Below are 18,781 nucleotides of genomic sequence, written 5' to 3' on the forward strand. Positions count from 1 at the left end.
TCTTTCTTTCTTTCTTTCTTTCTTTCTTTCTTTCTTTCTTTCTTTCTCTCTACCTTTTCTTCTAGATGTGTGGCTGAAACAGTCTAGGTACTCCAGCCACATGTCAGTCCTGTACCTCCGAGTAGAGAGAGCTGAGTTTAGGACATTGGTCCACCAGAGACCTCCTAGCTCCACATAATATCAAACAGCAAAAGCTCTCCCATAGATCTCCATCTCAATGCTAAGACCCAGCTCCACTCAATGACCAGCAAGCTACAGTGCTGGACAACCTATGCCAAAAAACTAGCAAGACAGGAACACAACCCCACCCAATAGCAAAGAGGCTGCCTAATATCATGCAAATGTCAAAACACCGCAAAACCCACCACTGGACATGGTCCCGCCCACCAAAAGACAAGATCCAGTCTCATCCACCAGAACACAGGTGCCAGACCCTTACCAGGAAGCCGAAACAACCCACTGAACCAACCTTAACCACTGGGCACAGACAACAAAAACAGTGGGAACTACGAACCTCCAGCCTGCAAAAAGGAGACCCCAAACACAGTAAGTTAAGCAAAATGAAAACACAGGGAAAAACACAGCAGACAAAGGAGCAACGTAAAAACCCACCACACCAAACAAATGAAGAGGAAATAGGCAACCTAGCTGAAAAAGAATTCATCATAATGATAGTAAAGATGATCCAAAATCTTGAAAAAGGAATGGAGAAAATACAAGAAACATTTAACAAGAACCTAGAAGAACTGAAGAGCAAACAATGATGAGAAACACAATAAACTAAATAAAAATATTCTCTAGAAGGAATCAGTAGCAGAATAACTGAGGCAGAAGAATGGATAAATGATGTGGAAGGTGAAAGAGTGGAAATAACTACTGCAGAGCAGAATAAAGAAAAAAGAATGAAAAGAACTGAGGACAGTCTCAGAGACCTCTGGGACAACATTACCGCACCAACATTCAAATTATAGGGGTCACAGAAGAAGAAGAGAAAAAGAACAGGACTAAGAAAATTTTTGAAGAGATTATAGTTGAAAACTTCCCTAATATGGGAAAGGAAATAGTCAATCAAGTCCAGGAAGCACATAGAGTCCAATACAGGATAAATTCAAGGAAAAACATGCCAACACACATATTAATCAAACTATCAAAAATTAAATACAGGGAAAAATATTAAAAGCAGCAAGGCAAAAGCAACAAATAACATACAAGGGAATCCCCATAAAGTTAACAGCTGATCTTTCAGCAGAAACTCTGCAAGCCAGAAGGGAGTGGCAGGACATATTTAAAGTGATGAAAGGGAAAAACCTACAACCAAGATTACACAGCAAGGATATCACTCAGATTTGAAGGAGAAATTAAAAACTTTACAGACAAGCAAAACTTAAGAGAATTCAGAACCAGCAAACTGGATTTACAACAAATGCTGAAGGAAATTCTCTATGCAGGAAACACAGGAGAAGGGAAAAATATACAATAACGAACCCCAAACAATTAGGAAAATGTTATTAGGAACATACATATCGATAACTACCTTAAATGTAAATGCATTAAATGTTCCAAACAGAACACATAGACTGGCTGAATGGATACAAAAATAAGACCCGTATATACGCTGTCTACAAGAGACCTACATCAGACCTAGGGACTCATACAGACAATAAGTGAGGGGATGGAAAAAAATATTCCATGTAAATGGAAATTAAAAGAAAGCTGGAGTAGTAATTCTCATATCAGACACAATAGACTTTAAAATAAAGACTATTACAAGAGACAAAGAAGGACACTACATAATGATCATTGGATCATTCCAAAAAGAAGGTATAACAACTGTAAATATTGATGCACCCAACATAGGAGCACCTCAATACATAAGGCAAATGCTAACAGCCATAAAACCGGAAATCGACAGTAACACAATCATAGTAGGGGACTTTAACACCCCACTTTCACCAACGGACATATCATCCAAAATGAAAATTAATAGGGAAACACAAACTTTAAATGATATTCTAAACAAGACGGACTTAACTGATATTTATAGGACATTCCAATGAAAAACAACAGAATACAGTTTCTTATCAAGAGCTCATGGAACATTTTCCAGGATAGATCATATCTTGGGTCACAAATCAACCCTTGATAAGTTAAGAAAATTGAAATTGCATCAAGTATCTTTTCCAACCACAATGCTATGAGATTAGATATCAATTACAGGGAAAAAAACCTATAAAAACTACAAACACATGGAGGCTAAACAATACACTACTAAATAACCAAGAGATCACTGAAGAAATCAAAGACAATATCAAAAAATACCTAGAAACAGATGACAATGAAAACACAATGACCCAAAACTCTTGGGATGCAGCAAAAGCAGTTCTAAGAAGGAAGTTTATAGCAATACAATCCTACCTCAAGAAACAAGAATCATCTCAAATAAACAACCTAACCTTACACAAAAAGCAATTAGAGAAAGAAAAACAAAAAAATAACCCAAAGATAGCAGAAGTAAAGAAATCATAAAGATTAGGTCAGAAATAAATGAAGAAGAAATGAAGGAAATGATAGCAAATATCAGTAAAACTAAAAGCTTGTTCTTTCAGAAGATAAACAAAATTGATAATCAATTAGCCAGACTCATCAAGAAGAAAAGGTAGAAGACTCAAATCAACAGAATTACAAATGAAAAAGGAGAAGTAACAGCTGGCATTGCAGAAATGCAAAGGATCATGAGAGATTACTGCAGGCCACTAAATGCCAATAAAATGGACAACCAGGAAGATATGGAAAATTCCTTAGACAAGTGCAACCTTCTGAGGCTGAACCAGGAAGAAATTGAAAATATAAGCAGACCAATCACGAGCACTAAAATTGAGATGGTGAATAAAAATCTTCCAACAAACAAAAGCCCAGGAACAGATGGCTTCACAGGCAAATTTGATCAAACATTTAGAGAACAGCTAAAACCTATCCTTTTCAAATTCTTCCAAAGTATAGAAGATGGAGGAACACTCCCAAAGTCACCCTGATACCAAAACCAGACAAAGATGTCACAAAGAATAAAAATTCAGGCCAATATCACTGATGAATATATATGCAAAAATTCTCAACAAAATACTAGCAAGCAGAATCCAACAGCACATTAAAAAGTTCATACACCATGATCAAGTGGGCATTATCCCAGGAATGCAAGGATTCTTCAATATACACAAATCAATCAATGTGATAAACTGTATTAACAATTTGAAGGAGAAAAACCATATGATCATCTCAATAGATGCAGAAAAAGCTTTTCACAAAATTCAACACCCATTTATGATAAAAAACCTTCCAGAAAGTAGGCATATAGGGAAGTTACCTCAACATAATAAAGGCCATATATGACAAACCCACAGCCAACATAGTTCTCAATGGTGAAACACTGAAACCATTTCCTGTAAGATCAGGAACAAGAGAAAGTTTTCCACTCTCACCACTGTTATTCAACATAGTTTTGGAAGTTTTAGCCACAGCAATCAGAAGAAAAACAAATAAAAGGAATTCAAATCGGAAAAGAAGAAGTAAAACTGTCACTGTTTGCAGATGACATGATACTATACATAGAGAATCCTAAAGATGCTACCAGAAAACTACTAGAGCTAATCAATGAACTTGGTAAAGTAGCAGGATACAAAATTAATGCACAGAAATCTCTTGCATTCCTATACACTATGATGAAAAATCTGAAAGATAAATTGAGGAAACACTCCCACTTACCATAGTACCAAAAATAATAAATACCTGGGAATAAACCTACCTAAGGAGACAGAAGACATGTATGCAGAAAACTATAAGACACTGATGAAAGAAATTAAAGATGATACAAACAGTTGGAGAGATGTACAATGTTCTTGGATTGGAAGAATCAATACTGTGAAAATGACTACTACCCAAAGCAATCTACAGATTCAATGCAATCCCTATGAAACTACCAGTGGCACTTTTCACAGAAGTAGGACAAAAAAAATCTCACTTTGTATGGAAACACAAAAGACCCTGAATAGCCAAAGCAATCTTGAGAAAGAAAAACGAAGCTGGAGGAATCAGGCTCCTTGACTTCAGACAATACTACAAAGGTACACTAATCAAGACAGCACAGTACTGGCACAGAAACAGAAATATAGTTCAATAGAACAGGATAGAAAGCCAGAGGTAAACCCATGCACCTATGGTCACCTTATTTTTGATAAAGGAGGCAGGAATATACAATGGAGAAAAGACAGCCTCTTCAATAGTGGTGCTGGGAAAACTGGACAGCTACATGTAAAAGAATGAAATTACAGCACTCCCTAACACCATACACAAAAATAAACTCAAAATGGATTAAAGACCTAAATATAAGAGCAGACACTATAAAATTCTTAGAGGAAAACATAGGCAGAACACTCTATGACATAAATCACAGCAAGATCCTTTTTGAGCCACCTCCTACAGAAATGGAAATAAAAAATAAATAAACAAATGGGACCTAGTGAAACTTAAAAGCTTTTGCACATCAAAGGATACCATAAACAAGAGGAAAAGACAACCCTCAGAATGGGAGAAAATATTTGCAAATGAAGCAACTGACAAAGAATTAACCTCCAAAATTTACAAGCAGCACATGCAGCTCAACATCAAAAAAACAAACAACCCTATCCAAGAATAGGCAGAAGACCTAAATAGACATTTCTGCAAAGAAGATATACAGATTGCCAACAAACATATGAAAGAATGCTCAACATCACTAATCATTACAGAAATGCAAATCAAAACTACAATGAGGTATCACCTCACACCAGTCAGAATGGCCATCATCAAAAAATCTACAAACAATAAATGCTGGAGAGGGTGTGGAGAAAAGGGAACCCTCTTGCACTGTTGGTGGGAATGTAAATTGATACAGCCACTATGGATAACAGTATGGAGGTTCCTTAAAAAACTAAGAAGAGAACTGCCTTATGATACAGCAATCCCACTACTGGGCATGTACCCTAAGAAAACCATAATTCCAAAAGAGTCATGTACCACAATGTTCATTGCAGCTCTATTTACAATAGCCAGGACATGGAAGCAACCTAAGTGTCCATCAACAGATGAATGGATAAAGAAGATGTGGTACATATATACAATGGAATATTACTCAGCCATAAAAAGAAATGAAATTGAGTTATTTGTAGTGAGGTGGATGGACCTAGAGTCTGTCATACAGAGTGAAGTAACTCAGAAAGAGAAAAACAAATACTGTATGCTAGCACATATGTATGGAAACCAAAAATAAGAAGAAAAGTTGTTCTGACGAACCTAGGGACAGGTCAGGAATAAAGACGCAGATGTAGAAAATGGACTGAGGACACGGGAAGGGGGATGGGTAAGCTGGGACGAAGTGAGAGAGTGGCATTTACATATATACACTACCAAATATAAAGTAGATTGTTAGTGGGAAGTGGCCACATGGCACAGGGAGATCAGCTCGGTGCTTTGTGACCACCTAGAGGGGTCGGATAGGGAGAGTGGGAGCCAGACGCAAGAGGGAGGAGATATGGGGATATATATATATATATATATATATATATATATATATATATATATATATATATATATATGTATTGCTAATTCACTTTGTTATACAGCAGAAACTAACACACCATTGTAAAGGAATTATACTCCAATAAAGATGTTTAAAAACATAAATTAATTTAAAGAAAAAACAAGAATCATAGAAGAAACCTTCACAACTTAATCTCCCTTGAAAAGGAATTACGAAAGAGGGTGGAGAGTTAGTACCACACCGGCAATTGGTGCCTGCTCAGTAAATCAGAGCATTTTGCTAGAGAGCAGGAGACCTTGTACTGTAACCACACGTTACCGGCCCTCAGCTTATTCAATGAACATTTTGGATTTATTTGCCCACCTCCAGTTTCCATCCTTGCTCCCTGCCAGCCTATGTGTACTAGAGTTCATGGAGTCCCCCATGCTCTGCCCTACCCCCTAGGGCTTCTAAAAAATCAGTGGATGAGTGAAAGTACCACCTATACCTCTAAATAATAATAAGTACCTTCAATCAGCTTAGGGGAGCATCAGGAAGAAGAACATGTTCTCACGAATTGCAGTTTCTAGGAAATTTCTAATTTCTCTGATGCTGATGTTTGTTTATGCTCTCACATTGCTACCCTTCACATGCATTAGATCCACTTGAAGGTAAGGGGAAGGAACATATCCCTGACAGCTTATTTTGTTTTTTTCCATTCTTTAATTGTTCTTTATTTTTTATTTTTGCAAGATTTTTTAAAACAAATTTATTGGAGTATAATTGCTTTACAATGGTGTGTTAGTTTCTGTGTATAACAAAGTGAATCAGCTCTATGAATACGTATATCCACATATCCCCACCCTCTTTTGCCTCCCTACCGCCCTCTCTATCCCTCGCTTCAAGGTGGTCACAAAGCACCGAGCTGATCTCCCTGTACGATGCAGCTGCTTTCCACTAGCTATCTATTTTACATTTGGGAGTGTATATATGTTAGTGCTACTGTCTCACTTTGTCCCAGCTTACTCTTCCCCCTCCCTATGTCCTCAAGTCCATTCTCTACATCTGCTTCTGTATTCCTGTCCTGCCCGTAGGTTCATCAGAACCATTTTGGGTTTTTTTAGATTCCATATATATGTGTTAGCATATGGAATTTATTTTTCTCTTTCTGACTTACTTCACTCTGTATGACAGACTCTAGGTCCATCCACCTCACTACAAATAATTCAATTTCATTTCTTCTTATAGCTGAGTAATATTGCATTGTATATATGTGCCACATCTTCTTCATCCATTCTTCATCTGTTGATGGACACTTAGGTTGCTTCCATTTCTTGGCTATTGTAAATATTGCTGCAATGAACATTGTGGTACATGACTCTTTTGGAATTATGGTTTTCTCAGGGTATATGCCCAGTAGGGGGATTGCTGTGTCATATGGTAGTTCTATTTTTAGTTTTATAAGGAACCGGCATACTGTTCTCCATAGTGGCTATATCAATTTACATTCCCACCAACAGTGCAAGAGGGTTCCCTTTTCTCCACACCCTCTCCAGCATTTATTGTTTGTAGATTTTTTGATGATGGCCATTCTGACTGGTGTGAGGTGATACCTTATTGTAGTTTTGATTTGCATTTCTGTAATGATTAGTGATGTTGAGTATTCTTTCATGTGTTTGTTGGCAATCTGTATATCTTCTTTGGAGAAATGTCTCTTTAGGTCTTCTGCCCATTTTTGAATTGGGTTGTTTGTTTTTTTGTTATTGAGTTACATGAGCTGCTTGTAAGTTTTGGAGAGTGATCCTTTGTCAGTTGCTTCATTTGCAAATATTTTCTCCCATTCTGAGGGTTGTCTTTTCCTCTTGTTTATGGTATCCTTTGATGTGCAAAAGCTTTTAAGTTTCATTAGGTCCCATTTGTTTATTTTTATTTCCATTTCTGTAGGAGGTGGTTCAAAAAGGATCTTGCTGTGATTTATGTCATAGAGTGTTCTGCCTATGTTTTCCTCTAAGAGTTTGATAGTGTCTGGCCTTACATTTAGGTCTTTAATCCATTTTGAGTTTATTGTTGTGTATGGTGTTAGGAAGTGTTCTAATTTCATTCTTTTACATGTAGCTGTAACCCTGACAGCTTCTTTTATATCTTTTTTTTTTTTTCTGGAGATTTTTACCAGGATCCCAAGTTTGCAGCTCATATTTGAGAACTTGATTGTGTGTTGTTGTGATTTCCTCCTCATAGCACCCTTCCCCCATAGCCTGGTTGTATAATACTCAATAGCATGTTCCAGTTTACCATTGGACGTTTGAATCCAAAGAAGTTGGAGAAAACACAAAAGCCCAACGTGATGACAGCAGCAAAAACATCTTTTTAAAGCTAAATGGCTTGATGAGGCATACTCTTTGGACCAGGAGATCAAATGTGGAGGGATAGATTTGTTATTTCCCTGCTTTCCTCCTAGCAGGCAGAATTGAATATAAACTCTGAGAAGGGTAGCATTTCCTTTGTCCTCTCCCTTGATGTGCTCAGGGCACAACCCTACATCAGATAATCAGCCTATAATTAGAATGAGGTGCTGGGCATTGGGATATTGAAATGAATGAGATGTAGCCTTGACTATCCAGTGAGGGCAAGTATGTTCCAGGCAGAGAAAACAATGTGAGCAAAATTCTGGAAGAATGGAAGAGAACAGAAGGCATGTGGAGGAGTGGGAGGTGGGAAGAGATTGCACTTGAGGGGTCAAGGCAAAGAACTGTGTAGTGCAGTGGGGCAGAGAGGGCAAAGTCTGATTGCTCTAAACTCTGAGAGGTCCCTCTACCTTACATGAGCTTATTTCATGTTCTCAAGCAGCCATGTGATTTGAGTCAAACAGGAACCTTTGAATTAGCCCCATTGTCTAAATGAGGAAACAGATTGTGATTAAGCTACTTCTGAAGGAAATGAGTTGACGGCAGCACTGGGCCCAGAACTGAAGTCTTTGAGGTTCTTACCTTAGAAATTTCCAAAGCAGCTGCTTTTTCCATTAAGGGATCATTATTTTGCTGTGGTTTGATGGTTTAGAGCATGGACTTTTGAGCAACTCTCTCTTGGATTCTGCCACTTTCGGCATATTACTTCCAATTTCTCTGACACTGGTTTGGGGACAAATAGCACTACATCCCTTATTGGGTTGTGAGTATTAATAGGAATATGTGGCACAGGATTTAGGGTACACAGTAATAATCAAGGTAATAACTATCACTATATGGAGCTTACAGTGTGATGTGTACTTTTGTAAACACTTTATATATGTTAACTTATATAATCCTTACCACAGCCAAATGAGGTTGGTAATGTTATCATCATTTTAAAGATGAGGAAACTGAGGAACAGAGAAGATGAGTTAACTGACAACAATCACCTTGGTGAGCATAGAGGTGTATTTTTTCAAGTTTTTTTTTTTTCTTGGTAGAGTGGCATCAAGTGGCATTTTATGGCAAGTACTTAAAACAGAATTGATAGAATTGGGTTGCTCCTAGCTGGTGCAGTGTGTAGACCAGATGCCACTGAGTAGTCCTCCTGGTCTGATCATTCTCAGCTTAGCAAGTTGTGCCTTTAAAAGTCATACTGGCCATCTTTGTATAGCATTGGCCCCTTTTATAGCGTTCTTTCACTTCATACATATTCAAAATGGACTATAGTACATCTTCCTGGCCTGCCTCAAGGTGGGGCATGGCCGACTGGTACCATGTTCAGCTTCCCATCCCTCCAACAGGAAAACCTTGCATGACCCCCACACTCTGAGGGATTCTTCTCCTAGCACTGGGCCTCCAGAAGTTCTGTGCTAGTATGTGGGCCCCTCAAGGAGGAGTGTTTACCAAAGTTCCAGGGAACCCCTGAGGTGTAGTCTGGAGTCACACTAGTATCTCTGAGCTTTCTTTTTTTTTTTTTTTTTAACATCTTTATTGGAGTATAATTGCTTTACAGTGGTGTGTTAGTTTCTGCTTTATAACAAAGTGAATCAGCTATACATATACATATGTCCCCATATCTCCTCCCTCTTGCATCTCCCTCCCACCCTCCCTATCCCACCCCTCTAGGTGGTCATAAAGCACCAAGCTGATCTCCCTGTGCTATGTGACTGCTTCCCACTAGCTATTTTACATTTGGTAGAGTATATATGTCCATGCCACTCTCTCACTTCATCCCAGCTTACCCTTCCCCCTCCCTGTGTCCTCAAGTTGAGCTTTCTTTTTGAGGTTGTATTATTAGAAAATATTTCCATTGAGCTCCCCTTTTTCTTTCCATCCCTTAGACTGAAAAAAAAGTGATATGCTCAAGAATACAATTTCCTGATACCCTTCTCTTTGGGCCACTGCCCTGCCTAGACTGTTTACCTCTGATTGTTTCTGGGGAGATGCGGGAACCCCCATCTCTAAAGTTGACTTGAAGCTTTTCAGTACAAGGCTGAGACCTTAGCATCAGAGTATCAGTGCTAAGACCTTAGAGATCATCCTCACATACCTCATTTAACAACTGGAAAACTGATACCCAGAGAGAGGAAGGGACTGACTCTCCAGTGACTTTTTGGCCTAGAGACAGTATAACGTAGTGGCAAAAGTGAGCACACTCTCTGGAGCTGCAGACTTGTGGTTGGATTGTGGATCTTTGGCTAACTAGCTGGGTGACTGTGGCTGATCACTTGACTTCTTTGTACCTCAGACTATAAAGATGACAGCAAGACTATCTACCTCCCAGGGCTACTGTGATGCTCAGAAGAGACAGAGTGATAGTATGTAGCACAATGTCTGATCCCTGTAGGTGCTCAATAAGTATTAATTCTCCTGAGTCAGGGGGCCACTTCTTTTTGTCCCCATGGTTTGCCTTGCATTCCATGAGTTCTGAGCATACCTATATTAGACTCCTTTGCTGACATGTAAGCTCCTCGATAACAGGGCCAAGTCTGGCTTGGCATCTGACATAGACCCCCACATATCAGAGTTCCCATAAATAAGAGGCCCTTGGAAACTCTGTAGAATAGAATTAGCTAGATGTTCGGTGTTTTTGGTGTGTGTGTCTGATTCTACATAGCAAGAAATATAAGCAAGTTATTCAGGCTTTCTGGATAACAGACCAAGGTGATGAAATTTCCTGTTTAATCAGTGATTTTAATGAACTGAGAAAGGAAGGAAAAACAATTTTGAGAGGGTGAATGGATTCTCTTTCTCTCCTTCAAACATCATCTCCTTCTTGTCCTTCCCTGTCTTGTTTTACTTGTCTGGGAAGCAGAGAGACTTCTAGCACCTGCTCAGGCTTTACTCTTCAGGTACAAGAAAGAGACTAAAAGTCTAGAACTAGGATGAAAGATCGGGGCAGAAAGAGAGATTTAGAGAAAAAGAGAGAGGGAGAATAAGAGAGAGAGAGACAGATAGACAGACACCTCATGGCAGCTGGTGCCTCTAGGGCCAGAGAGCAACTGGCAAAGAAGGACTATAGCAGTCCTGGGTAGTGGGGCTCATTTGGCCTCAGGGTAAACAAGAGTATGGGTCTTTATAGCTCATGGAGCCTTTCAGAGATTCCCAGAGGTCCCTCCCTCCATCCTTTCTTCCTCACCGGGCCCTTTCTGTCCTCCTCCTGTCCCAGCCTATGCCGAGCTCTAGGTGCCTCCAGGCAAGTGAAGGGGCCATCCCTCCTGCCTGGCTGCCTCTCACTATCACATGTCCTTCCCAGGGCGAGGACATCCTAGACAGGAGCTCGGAGCTGATCTACACTGGGGAGATGGCGTGGATCTACCAGCCCTACGGCCGCAACCAGCAACGGGTCTTCTTCCTGTTTGACCACCAGATGGTCCTCTGCAAGAAGGTAACCCCACCCCTTTCTTCCCTGAGGGATATGGGCACCCCAGGGGGCACCACACCCTTCCTCTCCATCATCCCCAGTTCCCAACAAAGTGGGCTAACCCTGCTGGGCAAAAACAAGACAATATATTGGCAGCAATTCCATATCAGGATCACTGGTATGGCATGAATATCACAAGCAGGGCTGGCTTATGGGCAGTGAAATTCTGAAATTGGTAAAGTTTGTGTTGGTATCTTTTATACACTTTTCCCTCCTGCCCTTCATGGCGATCTTTCTCACTCTTTTCGACCCAGAGCTGATAGCCTGCTGATTTGCACCAGTTGTGAAAAATATTGAAATATTTCTATCCCAGTTGGTGAATAAGTGGCTTCCCTGAGCACCTCCCCTCATTTCTACTCTAATGGCTTTGACCATCTGGCCCCTTACTGCCCTAGGAACCAACAAGGGACCTCCTACTTTACTCTTACAGGTAAGGTGCCTTACCTTTGTGATACAGGAATTTTCCCTGTTCCCCTACCCATTTCCTATACAAGTTGTGTCACATCCCTATAACTCTCAGCTGTGCTCTTCTTTACCCTCCCTTCTCTGTAATCCATTTGAGAAAAGGTCTTGCTCTTGTGATTAACTCAGCATGAGTGTTTGTTTCTTGGTATCTTCTCCTTGGCAGGCAGGAGGATGGCATATGTTCTCAGCCTGATTCCTCCTGATGGGATACTGTTTCCTCCACCTCCTCCCTTAGGATAGGGAGTTCAGATCACTTTTAGTTCCAGGGACTGGCTGGGGAGAATTTGGGACCAGGGAAAGTAAAAGAGGAGGGGAAAACCAAAGAATGCTTAAAGTGACTTTTTATTTATTTATTTATTTTGCGGTATGCGGGCCTCTCACTGTCGTGGCCTCTCCTGTTGCGGAGCACAGGCTCCGGACGCGCAGGCTCAGCAGGCTCAGCGGCCATGGATCACAGCCGCTCCGCAGCATGTGGGATCTTCCCGGACCAGGGCACGAATGCGCGTCCCCGCATCTGCAGGCGGACTCCCAACCACTGCGCCACCAGGGAAGCCCTAAAGTGACTTTTTAAATTCACCATCCTACCCTTGGCTCTTTCTCCATAAGCCATTCCCTTTGTTCTCTTCCTCACCAAGTAGCAAATACCTCTGAAAGGGAATACTAAATCATGAAGCACCAGGTTAAACACTGTCATCTTTTCCAGCGTGGAACAGGAACCACACATTTGTTTTTAAGCCCCCTGTTCTCTGTGTATACCACATCTTGCATTAAATCTCTGGCTATTTGCCTTTGACAGTGGATTGAGGGAACAAATTGAGTTTCAAGTCAAACTGCCTCAATATTTGAGAATAAGCTTTAAGTGCCAGCTCTAGAACTGATAGCTCACTAGTTAATGGAGAAAATTACTGCCTTGGTCTGGACCTGGCCCTGGAAGAGAGAACTTTTATGAATCTGGAAATTGGCCAAACACCCAGCCTTCTTATTATCTACCCCCAACTCTTCCTTAGACGTCCATCAAATCAGGAGGCAGGATTTTTGAGGGTTAACTTATGTAGCCAAGGAAATTCTCAGCATATCAGTCATGTCACCAATAGGCATGTGCTCATTCTTCCCACTGAGCCATGCTTACACTCAGAACAACCAGTTGTAGAGAGACACAGAAAAGAGATTAGGAAGCTGGTTTATTTTAGCGTTGCCCACCACTCACACCCTGTTAATTTAAGCATCTGTCAGCCAAGGCTGAGATTACTTTAAGGAAAATGTGAAACTCAGCTCTGCAAAGTAGTAGCTATAGGAGACACGGCCAGGAGCCAGAACACAAAATAGTGAGGCAAAGGCTAGAAATAAAGGGAAGAAACAACATGGACAGTGAGCTAATTTTAGGAGCCAGGGGACAGCAGAAAACTAAAATGAAATGAGAGTCAGCTCCAGGCCAGCTAGTAGAAGCCAGTGATTAAGGAGAAACCAGAAGCCAAGCCAGCCAAGCGGGCAGGGTGTAGCAGGCAAAAAGGATGACAAAAACAAGAGAAACCTTGAAGCTAGCATAGCTTTCTTCCAATGGGAGCCTTCTTGTTCTAGCAAGAACCATGGCCTCCCCTTCCAGAAAAAAGCTATCCATATACCTGGGCCTTCTTGACTCTGGTTTCTCAGAGCATGAGAAGCTACAGTTTGATTTTTCAAAGCCTATTAAAACTAAATCTGATGTTTGTGTTGAGGCTATGGTTGAGGATTTCTATTTGGTACCTGCAATAGGCCTTTCTATTCAGCAATAGGGAGTAAATTTTTTTTTTTCGGTACGCGGGCCTCCCACTGTTGTGACCTCTCCCGTTGCAGAGCACAGGCTCTGGACGCGCAGGCTCAGCGACCATTGCTCACGGTCCTAGCCGCTCCGCGGCATGTGGGATTTTCCTGGACCGGGGCACGAACCCGTGTCCCCTGCATCGACAGGTGGACTCTCAACCACCAGGGAAGCCCTGGGAGTAAACGTTTGAGAAATGACCATGGCACCAAAATAAGGTATAGAAAGAGACAAGGTCTTTGGTCTGCTGGATGGTTGAGGGACCTCTTGCCATTGCTATAAAAGCCTTTCCTCTTGAGGTAGAGCTGGAAGAAATGGATAAATCTTCCTGGATATGAAGAATCCTTTGGCAAAGGAAATCTACAGAGGAAAAGGGCCAGGACTAGAGCTGGGCGAGTAAGACACTCACCTCAGGCACAGAGTTAAAAAGGAGGCTCCAAAGCACAGTAATCCTTTTTACAGGGAAGAAAGGGGACAAGAAAGCTACGTAATCAAATGTGGCTGCATAAAGCTTTCTGATGAGTTCATATATAAAAAGGAGGACAAAACATGGGCCTGTAGCAAGTGGATATTCATATGTAATATTTTATATGTATAGGATATTTAATAGGAGTGACAAAGATTAGTTTCATGAATCTTACAATGAGTCAAAGTTAGTTTTTAAAGATTCTAAGACAATATCAATGATTTAAAAAGATCTTTTCAAAAAAAAGAAGAAAAAAGAAGTGATAGTCTGTAGTCTGGCAACTCTCTTCAAGGGACAAATAATTTACTATTAACACAGGAACTTAAAACCTCTCTGTCAAGGGAAAAAGAGACTGTAGTCTGGCAACTCCCTTCTAGGGACAAATAATTTCCTATTAACACAGGAACTTAAAACCTCTGTCAAGGGAAAAAGAGCATAAACCTGTTGAGGGGGAATTTAAACCTAAGGTATCTGAGGTTGTAAGAAAGCACTTCAGTGCTCTGAATTCATTCTTTCATGCTATAATTATTGAACCCCTGCTCTGTGCCAGTCAGCTCTGCCTTCTTAGAGCTTGTAGACTAATGGAATTTAAGTGTAATGTAATTTAAAAATACATACATCACTGGGCAATGAAATAATACTCAGATGTCCTCAGCAGAATTGCTGTAGGTAAACTCAACGGAGTAACGAGTTACAGGAGATCTATGACAACACTATAGATGGGAAAATGTACCAGTTTTCAAAATATAAAAGATTCTAGGAAATACAGATTGACAATAAAATAATAATGAATCAACATTTACTGTGCACCTCTATGATTCTGTTCTAAGGCCTTTACATTCATTAACTCAATTTAATCCTTACAACAAACCCATGACGTAGGTACTATTATTTTTCCCATTTTAAATATATGTAAAGTGAGGTACAGAGAAGTTATATAATTTGCCCAAGGTGATATTATGTCTAGTGAGCAATGGAGCCAGGAATTGCATCCAGGCAAGCTGACTCCAAATTCTTCATTAGTAACCTCTATGTCATTATTGTCATTGAGCTTGTCAGAATTCTATAATAGATACTTTTTAACATCTTTATTGGAGTATAAATGCTTTACAATGGTGTGTCAGTTTCTGCTGTATAACAAAGTGAATCAGCTATATGTATACATATATCCCCATATGGCCTCCCTCTTGTGTCTGCCTCCCACCCTCCCTATCCCACCCTTCTAGGGGGACACAAAACACCAAGCTGATCTCCCTGTGCAATGCAGCTGCTTCTCACTAGCTATCTATTTTACATTTGGTAATGTATATATGTCAATGCTACTCCCTCACTTCGTCCCAACTTACCTTTCCCACTCCCCGTGTCCTTAATTCCATTCTCTATGTCTGCGTCTTTATTCCTGTCCTGCCCCTAAGTTCTTCAGAACCGAATTTTTTTTTTTTCCACATATATGTGTTAGCCTACGGTATTTGTTTGCCTCTTTCTGACTTACTTCACTCTGTATGACAGTCCCTAAGTCCATCCACCTCACCGCAAATAACTCGATTTTGTTTCTTTCTATTGCTGAGTAATATGCCATTGTATATATGTGCCACATCTTCTTTATCCATTCATCTGTCGATGGACACTTACGTTGCTTCCATGTCCGGGCTATTGTAAATAGTGCGGCAATGAGAATTGTACTACATGACCCTTTTTGAATTATGGTTCTCTCAGAGTATATGCCCAGTAGTGGGATAGCTGGGTCATATGGTAGTAATATTTTCAGTTTTTTAAGGAACCTCCATACTGTTCTCCATAGTGGTTGTATCAATTTACAGTGCCACAAACAGTGCAAGAGGGTTGCCTTTTCTCCACATCCTCTCTAGCATTTATTGTTTGTAGATTTTTTGATGATGGCCATTCTGACGGGTGTGAGGTGATATCTCACTGTACTTTTGATTTGCATTTCTCTAACGATTAGTGATGTTGAGCATCCTTTCATATGTTTGTTGGCAATCTGTATATCTTCTTTGGAGAAATGTCTAGTTAGGTCTTCTGCCCATTTTTGGATTGGGTTGTTTTTTGATATTGAGATGCATGAGTAGCTTGTATATTTTGGAGGTTAATCCTTTGTCAGTTGCTTCATTTGCAAATATTTTCTCCCATTCTGAGGGTTGTCTTTTCATGTTGTTTATGGTTTCCTTTGCTGTGCAAAGCTTTTAAGATTCATTAGGTCCCACTTGTTTATTTTTATTTCTATTTCTCAAGGAGGTGGGTCAAAAAGGATGTTGCTGTGATTTATGTCATAGAGTGTTCTGCCTATGTTTTCCTCTAAGTGTTTTATAGTGTCTGCTCTTACATTTAGGTCTTTAATCCATTTAGTGTTTATTTTTGTGCATGGTGTTAGGGAGTGTTCGAATTTCATTATTTTATATGTAGCTGTCCAGTTTTCCCAGCACGACTTATTGAAGAGGCTGTCTTTTCTCCATTGTATATTCTTGCCTCCTTTATCAAATGTGAGGTGACCATATGTGCGTGGGTTTATCTCTGGGATTTCTATCCTGTTTCATGGATCTATCTTTCTGTTTTTGTGCCAGTACCATACTGTCTTGATTACTGTAGCTTTGTAGTATAGTCTGAAGCCAGGGAGCCTGATTCTTCCAGCACTGTTTTTCTTTCTCAAGATTGCTTTGGCTATTCGGGGTCTTTTGTGTTTCCATACAAATTGAGAAATTTTTTGTTCCAGTTCTGTGAAAAATGTCATAGGTCGTTTGATAGGGATTGCATTGAAACTGTAGATTGCTTTGGGTAGTATAGTCGTTTTCACAATTTTGATTCTTCCAATCCAAGAACACGGTATATCTCTCCATCTGTTTGTATCATCTTTAATTTATTTCATCAGTGTCTTATAGTTTTCTTCATACATGTCTTTTGTCTCCTTAGTTAGGCTTATTCCTAGGTATTTTATTCGTTTTGTTGCAGTGGGAAATGAGAGTGTTTCCTTATTTTCTCTTTCAGATTTTTCATCATTAGTGTCTAGGAATGCAAGTGATTACTGTGCATATATATTGTATCCTGCTACTTTACTAAATTCATTGACTAGCTCTAGTAGTTTTCTGGTAGCATCTTTAGGATTCTCTATGTATAGTATCATGTCATGTGCAAACAGTGACAGTTTTAGTTCTTCTTTTTCTGATTTGGATTCCTTTTATTTCTTTTTTTTCACTGATTGCTGTGGCTAAAACTTCCAATACTGTGTTGCATAATAGTGGTGAGAGTGGGCAACCTTGTCTTGTTCCTGATCTTAGTGGAAATGGTTTCAGTTTTTTACCATTGAGAACGATGCTGGCTGTGGGTTTTTCATATATGGCCTTTATATGTTGAGGTAAGTTCCCTTTATGCCTACTTTCTGGAGTGTTTTTATCATAAATGGGTGTTGAAATTTCTGAAAAGCTTTTTCTGCATGTATTGAGATGATCATATGGTTTTTATCCTTCAGTTCTTTAATATTGTGTATCACATTGATTGATCTGCATATATTGAAGAATCCTTGCATTCCTGAGATGAACCCCATTGATCATGGTGTATGGTCCCTTTAATGTGCTCTTGGATTCTGTTTGCTTGTGTTTTGTTGAGGATTTTTTTCTTGTTTCTTGAGGTAGGATTATATTGCTATAAACTTCCCTCTTCAGACTGCTTTTGCTGCATCCCAAAGGTTTTGGGTCATCATGTTTTCATTGTCATTTTTTTCTAAGTATTTTTTGATTTCCTCTTTGATTTCTTCAGTGATCTCTTGGTTATTTAGTAGTGTATTGTTTAGCCTCCATGTGTTTATATTTTTTACAGATTTTTTCCTGTAATTAATATCTAGTCTCATAGCATTGTGGTTGGAAAAGATACTTGATACGGTTTCAATATTCTGAAATTTATCAAGGCTTGATTTGTGACCCACGGTATGATCTATCCTGGAGAATATTCCACGAGCACTTGAGAAGAAAGTGTGTTTTGTTGTTTTTGGATGGAATGTCCTATAAATATAATTTAAGTCCATCTTGTTTAATGTATCATTTAAAGCTGTGTTTCCTTATTTATTTTCATTTTGCATGATCTGACCATTGGTGAAAGTGGGGTGTTAAAGTCCCCCACTATAACTGTGTTACTGTCGGTTTCCATTTTTAAGGCTGTTAGCATTTGCCTTATGTATTGAGGTGCTCCTATATTTGCTGCATATGTATTTACAATTGCTATATCTTCTTCTTGGATTAATGCCTTGATCATTATGTAGTGTCCTTGTTTCTTGTAATAGTCTTTATTTTAAAGTCTATTTTGTCTTATATGAGAATTGCTACTTCAGCTTTGTTTTGATTTGCATTTGCATGGAATATCTTTTTCCATCCCCTCACTTTCAGTGTGTATGTGTCCCTAGGTCTGAAGTGGGTGTCTTGTAGACAGCATATATACGGGTCTTGTTTTTGTATCCATTCATCCACTCTATGTCTTTTCCTTGGAGCATTTAATCCTTGTACATTTAAGGTAGTTATCTATATGTATCCTCCTATTACCATTTTCTTAATTGTTTTGGCTTTGTTATTGTAAGTGTTTTCCTTCTTTTGTGTTTCCTGCCTAGAGAAGTTCCTTTAGCATT

The 18,781-nt window shown here is 39.6% G+C and overlaps 1 protein-coding gene across 1 annotated transcript in view; it reads left to right on the plus strand.

Annotated features, from left to right (window-relative positions):
• Positions 1-18,781, plus strand: part of ARHGEF9 (Cdc42 guanine nucleotide exchange factor 9) — a 166,257-nt gene that overhangs the window by 112,849 nt on the left and 34,627 nt on the right. The window contains exon 6 of the mRNA XM_027098066.1: positions 11,258-11,389. Coding sequence (XP_026953867.1) covers positions 11,258-11,389 — 132 coding nt within the window. The remainder of the gene's footprint in view (positions 1-11,257; positions 11,390-18,781) is intronic.

The sequence above is a fragment of the Aethalodelphis obliquidens genome, unplaced genomic scaffold, assembly GCF_003676395.1.
Source record: "Aethalodelphis obliquidens isolate GAN/ISIS:26980383/991018 unplaced genomic scaffold, ASM367639v1 scaffold119, whole genome shotgun sequence".
In the NCBI taxonomy this organism is placed as follows: Eukaryota; Metazoa; Chordata; class Mammalia; order Artiodactyla; family Delphinidae; genus Aethalodelphis; species Aethalodelphis obliquidens.